Source organism: Raphanus sativus, chromosome 4 (genome assembly GCF_000801105.2).
Source record: "Raphanus sativus cultivar WK10039 chromosome 4, ASM80110v3, whole genome shotgun sequence".
NCBI classification, from domain to species: domain Eukaryota; kingdom Viridiplantae; phylum Streptophyta; class Magnoliopsida; order Brassicales; family Brassicaceae; genus Raphanus; species Raphanus sativus.
This window is the reverse complement of record NC_079514.1, coordinates 14,676,683-14,684,092: the sequence shown is the minus strand read 5'-3', so window position 1 is coordinate 14,684,092 and position 7,410 is coordinate 14,676,683. Positions and strand designations below refer to the sequence as shown.

The 7,410-nt window shown below is 32.7% G+C and overlaps 1 protein-coding gene across 1 annotated transcript; it reads left to right on the top strand.

The window, feature by feature from the left end:
- The first annotated feature begins 6,198 nt into the window (after window positions 1–6,198).
- LOC108852138 (ribonuclease 1-like) lies at window positions 6,199–7,410 on the top strand. Its single transcript, XM_018625640.2, has 4 exons — window positions 6,199–6,431; window positions 6,524–6,679; window positions 6,802–7,000; window positions 7,078–7,410. The coding sequence occupies exons 1-4, from the start codon at window positions 6,324–6,326 to the stop codon at window positions 7,299–7,301; spliced, it is 687 nt and encodes a 228-aa protein (XP_018481142.1). The 5' UTR covers window positions 6,199–6,323; the 3' UTR covers window positions 7,302–7,410.

Below are 7,410 nucleotides of genomic sequence, written 5' to 3'. Positions count from 1 at the left end.
CACTCTTCTTTAAGCTGACTGTCTCTCGAGTCTCGATGATCTCTTTTGCAAACTCGATACATATTATATGGGGATAGCTACTCCGTTGTTCGGGTTTTATCTGCTTGTGTTCAGGCAGGGGATCTCGATGGCGTGGAGTGGATTGCTGATCTGGTTGAAGAGACTGAGATGCATAAGAACTCTTATGTGTATGCGAGGATATAAGTAATGTGTATACCTACCGAAGTCGTTCAAGCTTCGGAGGTGAAGACGGGGGAGGAGGGCGGAGGAAGAGAGTGGCTGGGTCTTCTTCGCTTACTAAGGACAAGAAGCTCGCTCTTCTTGATCGGAAGATGGTTACCGCTACGGAGATAGCGAAGAGGATACATGTTAAAGCGAAGATGAGGCATATCACCGGAATGTCGTTGTTGTTGTCTCTCTTTGAGAGGAGTAACAGATGAAGTCTTGATTCGGGTGGGTTGTGTTGAACCCGCAGACTCTGTTCTTGACCCGACAGTCTCTGCATTTAGCGAAGTACGGGTCTCGAGACATTGTAGCATTTGTTTTCACAAACAATAACAGTTTGACACAAGCGATAACACATTCTATACAAACTATAAGAGTTCTTACTACAGTCTCCCATTGTCAAGCATGCTTTACGAGTCATTCTCACGTAGTACACGTGAATTTTAAAGCGAATGAAATACTACAATTTTATTACACGTGAATTTTAATAATATGGTTAAGATTTTTAAACCGATATCAATGAATTCTACCCATCCCGAATTAAATCGGCTAGCATTAACGTTTGGACAATATTTATATTTTTTGAGTGATTGGCAAGGTAAATTGATGATACTAAATGGCATATATTTCACATATTTTTTGTTATGGAAATTTATATATCTAAGAGTGATTGGCAAGGTAAAAATATTTTCCATTTAATACGATATTATACCAAGATACCACATTTATTGAATTATGTTTAATAAACCTATATAAGACTCACTGCTCCACATAATTTTATTCATTCACTACACCCGAAACCTTAACAAGTTTATCTCATTCTCCTAAAATGGTTGCGGTAACTTATATGTCTGAAAAAAAAAATTCTATGTCTGATTTGAAACTATTCAAGTCAATGTGGAAGATTATGGTTAAGATCATTCGTTTGTGGAAGCAGTATTCTACTGGTGGTGGTCTAACTATTGAAATGGCTTTTATCGACTCCAATGTAGGCATTTTTACTCTTCACCTGAATACATTTTATAAATTTCGTTTTCTTTATTTGAACATGTCTAAGTTTCGAATTTTTTTATTTCGTAGGTTTTGAAGATGTTTTACGTAGACCAAATTAAAAAATAAATGTTAAAACATAATGCTTGATTGTTAAAATTCATTGGGCTTATATTTAATACATTGTAAGAATTAAACTCAGCAGGCTCAATGTGTAGATATATTAATGTTATTGTTTATGTATATATTTTTATACAATGATTTATGTATATAATTTAATTGTCATTATTTTAAAAAATATTTTGTAATGACTAAGTATATTTTATATTTAATTAATTTTAATTTAAGAATTGAAACTTTCATTTGTTATATGAACAAACATTTCTTTCAATATTAGTTAACGCTATATGTATATAGCGATGAAACACTTTTAAAAAATTCACATACACACAAATATGCACATTAAAGTTAGTATTTATATAATAAAATATTCACCTCAAGTGAAGATTTTAAATCAGGCGTAATATAGAATATTATTATTTTAAAATCTTCATTTCACCATTAACCAAATTGTAATGAAATGAATTTTTTTATAGGCATCTTTGTTTTTTTCAACAGTTATATAAATTTGATTTTATTATGATTTTTTCATAATTTATAATATGAAACGATTGGTTTATATTAGAATTGTCTAAAATTCAAAGAACATGAAACCAAACAAATACAAATAGTCTTTAATTTATCACTAAAAACCCAAAAATCTCAACCATTTTAACCAAACAAACAAAAATAAATATGAATTTAGAATGTATTTATATCATAGGATCTTAAAACCCCGAAAACAACCCAAAACTAAATTGATATCCAAAATAAATATACCTAACGTCTTAATATCTTAAAAATAATCTCATCCCGTGCATAGCACGGGTTATCATCTAGTCGTTTACTAAACTACATATCGGATCAGGTCGATAAATCTGCTCATTAACTTTGCAATCGGGACCTGATCACCAACGAGACATTTGCATCGTCTAGGGATGAAACTAGGGCTTGATAATACTTAAATGTTTGTTCTACGCTTATCAATATGTACATGGAGTGTGGAGATGTGGATGCTGCCGTGCGTTGTTTCTTAATTACTATAAGTTATAACGCTATGCTAACGGGACAAGGGAGAAGAAACAGACCGAATGAAGTGTTATCCTTGTTCCGTGAACTCGATACTTGAAGTCTAATGAGTCCACCTTTTTGAGTGTTCTGTCTTCTTGTTCGTTTATTAGGATCGTTAGATTTTAGGAAAATGGATACATTATACATGAGTATGCTAATAAACTCGGATTCCGTAAGTATGTGAAAACAGCTTTGATTGATGTTTGGTAGGAAAGTCGTTCTTAGAGATATTCAAAGGTTTCATCATTTTGAAGATGGTAAAATGTTCCTGTGGGGATTTTGGTGACCTTGACCACAGAAACAACCATATAGTTTTGTTGATTCAAGCAGTCTTATCTCCAGATGAGTATCTAATTTGTCACCTTGTCGACACAAGGTACAATCCTTGTTGTTTAAAACATTTTTGGTAAAATCAACTTGGAATAAATTCATATTGATAAGTGATTCATGTATTCTGCAGAGATCACAGTATTGTATGCAGTAACATGGAAAGGTGAAAGTGTTCAAGTTATCTTTGGACTTTGATGCTTGTAATAAAAAGTTAATAACCAATAGACCCACAAAACTGTCTTTTCCTTCTTTGTGTGAATAGATGCTAAATGGTTTTCTCTAGATTTTACAACTTTATATTATGTTTCCTTTTCATTTTTAGAGGTAATGAAATATGAAATACTTCGTTGACTTGGTGATTGACAATGTCATCAACTTAACACATTGCACATCACATCAATAATAACAAGGACTTTACAGTTCAGCTATCGTCTACTTTAAAACACTTGTTGGAGGTTGGAGCTAAGCATGTCGGTAACGGCTCCAACAAATAGAATTCTGTGTTTCAAGATAAATTGTACTATCTCTTTTTCAAAATGTTACATGTTTTGGTTTTTAACACAGATTAATAAAACATATTAAATTAAAATATTAAATTCATAATTCTGTGATTATCTATTTTATGTGATTTTAAATCAATAAGAATTCGGTAAATGCAATTAATCTTCTTGAACTTTACAATTAATCATTATTAATTGATAAAAATTATATTGAAAATATAAAAAATGCATCTTTTTGAAACAAAACTTTTTTCATAAAATTTGTATCTTTATAAAACCGAGGGAGTATTCTTTTTTTTTTCCTATCTTTCTATTGTATTTTTGAAGAAGTATGCTAGATACATTTCTATTTTTAATGGAGGTATTGCTCTCTGGATTTTAATGCATAAAAATTTAAGTAAAATTATATATTATTGAATTATGATTTATTTATTTATATTAAAAGCACATTTTAGAATGATTTGTAAATAGAGATTGAAATCTGAGTGATTTCATTCTAAACTTTTATTTATGAATTATTTTATAATAAATTTTAATAAATTTAAAAATATAAAAGTATCAATAAATAAATTTGGATATTTTTAGAAATATATAAAAATTCATTTGTTAGATTCGAAAATTAATAAACTGTGTAAAATCATAAGTTCCTTATGATTTCCAAATCAGTTAAAATACATAGACATATAATATTTACTGTTATTAGCCAATGAAAATAATAGCACTTGATAAAATTTGGCATGAAATGCATTGTCCTTTAATTGTGATGTTCGTTTGGTTGTTGCAGCTACCTGTGTCTGCGGATGCGACAATTTTTTTTAAAAACGTGTTCGTTTGGTTGACGCCGTCACTGCAGCTGCGTCTAGATGCTGCATTCTCGCGTCGACCACCGAAAAACTCTGCGACTGCGATAAAAACCCGCGTTCAGAGGTTTATTTTACATATTTGCCTTTATTGTATCTGATTATTTACAAAATACGCAATCCTAATTTCTAAATTAGACGCAGCTTTTCTCCATTAACGCAACTCTTCTCCATTTTGACGCAGCCTTCTCTCTCTCGTCTCTGCCTCTCTCCATCCATATCTCTCGTCTCAGCCTCTCTCCGTCTCTCTCGTCTCGGCTTCTCCATCGATCTCTCTCCATCTTTCTCCATCTCTCTCCATCACGAGCTCTCCGACACAAATCCATCTCAAGCTCTCTCGCCATCACGAGCTCTCCGATACAAACCCATCCCAAGCTCTCTCTCTCTCTCTCTCTCTCTCTCTCTCTCTCTCTCTCTCTCTCTCTCTCTCGGTCTCCAACGCATCTCTTTGTTCTCCGACAAACCTATCTCGAGTTCTCTTTCTTTGAGGTAATAGTCCCATTCTATTTTTATACTGATAGTGATGGTCTTTGTTCTAAAGCATTGATGGTACGTTGCAGATTCTTCAAGTGTGAGATGAGTTGATGGTGCTACAATGGCAAAGTGATGATGATCGAAAAGGAGAAGAAGGTGATAGCTAGTGATGGTGATGAAGAAGAAGGAGAAAAAGGTGATGATGATGATGATGATGATGATGATGATGATGATGATGATGATGATGATGATGATGATGATGATGGTGGTGGTGGTGGTGGTGGTGGTGGTGGTGGTGATGGACATATTGTATATGAGCCGACCAGTGATGCAGCGATGGAAGCTTTGCGTAAGACCATCACAGAAGAATATGGTAGATGTTGTTTACCGTATTAAATGTTTTAGTTAATGAGTTGTTGTTCTTTGTTTATAACTTTGATTATCATTTCTATGTGATATTGAAATATTTGTTTTATTTATCTAAGACTTGATGTATTATTTAGCTTTTGTTTTGTGATAAATATTTTGATATATTATTTTTGTTTTAATTTAGCTTATAATTTATGATAAAATGAGTTGTTAAATTTGTAAATTTTACTAAAATTTTATTACTAATAAATTATAATATTTTGATAGATGTAAATATATTTAAACTACATTTTATTTATCTAAAATTCAGTTTTACAAATTTAAACTATATTTTATAAAATAAATGAAAATCACCTCAGCATCTGCCAAAGGAACAACACTAAATCTACTTTCTGCGGCTACGTTTGCATCAGCGTCTTATGTCTTCAAAATGAACAACAAGCTACGTCTACGTCTGCGTTTACGAAACAAACAACAACCAAATAAATAGACGCAGCTGCAGACTCAGATTCATCCACAACCGCAGACGCCGGAACCTACGGTAACCAAACTAACTGCCCTAATGTTTTTGTAGGTGGATATACCAAAATTAACACAATAAATAACAATATGAATTTGGTTATTAATCTCTATGACGACAATGACAAGTTATTTGATAAATTTGATTTTATAATTTACTCACTATGAAAAAAAAAATATCTAAATTATATTTTTTGAAACACAATTTTTTTTTAAACTAAACCAACAAAATACATGCTATCAGATAATTATGCAATAAACAAAATTAAAATCATAAGATTTTCCTGTAAAAAAGAGAGAATAAGATCATCGAAAACGTGCTTCAACCTATTTTACGTGCGTGAGTGAATGCGTCAACAGATTTTTTTATTTTGACTAAAAAAATTAGAATCTTCATCGCTTTTATCTCTATTTTTCATCAAAGGAACTTGTACATTTTATAATCTTTTAATAAACCATAGTAAAATTATTAATAATTAGATTAGATATAAATGGGATTAAGAAAATAATTGGCCAGTTACGAGGATACGAACGGAACCTTGTATCTAACCAACAAGTGGGAACGTTACGAATTCAAACTAAAAACCACACACCATGTTCACACGTTATCTCATGTCCTTGTTCAGACTTTTAAGGAAACACAGGAACAAAATCTCGTAGATATACGTACTTTAATTTCGCATAATAGGGATATACGCCCAGATTCGTTTTATGTATCTGTCATTTTTTTTTGTTTAAATGTATCTGTCATTAAACTAAAACACATACAAGGAAAGAGATAATCTCTTTTCACATTCCTCTGATTTTGTTCCCCTATATATATTCATCAATAACAATCTCGATCTTACAACTTCAAATCTCCAAACTACAATCAATCGTTTCGAAAATGAAGCTGCTTCATGCGTCACTGTGTTTGATCAGTCTTCTCCTGATCTTGCCTTCTATCTTCGCTGCTTCTTCTAAAGATTTCGATTTCTTCTACTTCGTCCAACAAGTAACTAAACCATTTCTAATCATTCTCTAACCAAGATTATTTTGTAATCACTAAATTCATTTTTAATGTTATTTTTATGTTTTATTATAAAGTGGCCAGGATCATACTGTGACACAGAGAAGAGTTGTTGCTTTCCAACTTCGGGCAAACCAGCTGCTGATTTTGGAATCCACGGTCTTTGGCCTAATTACGAAGATGGAACTTATCCTTCTAACTGTGACGACACTAAACCATTTGATTCATCATCGGTAATAACATTTTGAGTACCTATCTAATCTACGCTTAATTTGAGTGATCCGGTTCAATTGTGGCTGAATACCGGTTTAAATTTCCAACGTAACTGGTCATTTTTTAATCCGGTTTACCACAGATATCGGATCTGATTAGCTCGATGGAGAAGAGCTGGCCTACACTGGCTTGCCCGAGCGGCTCAGGCGAAGATTTTTGGGAACATGAATGGGAGAAGCATGGTACTTGCTCCGAGTCGGTTATTGACCAACATGAGTATTTCCAAACCGCTCTTAACCTTAAGCAGAAAACCGATCTTCTTGGAGCTCTAACTAAAGCCGGTACGCTTTGAATCTAGTTTCCTCTTAACCCAGTTTGGATATAATGATCTGATTAAGTTTGGTTTATTACGTAATAGGAATCAATCCGGATGGAAAATCTTACAGTATAGAGAGCATTAGAGACGCAATTAAAGAGTCAACGGGTTTCACTCCATGGATTCAATGCAACACAGACGGGTCTGGCAATAGCCAATTGTACCAGGTCTATCTTTGTGTTGACCAGTCTGGTTCCGGTTTAATCGAATGTCCGGTTTTCCCTCATGGAAAATGTGGAGCCGATCTCGAATTCCCTACTTTCTAATACTCTTTTTCTAATTTCTTAATCTATTGAATCGGATATTGGGTTCGTTATTATAAATTTATAATTGGTGCTGTAATAAAAATCTATATATGGAATTGGATTTGATTGA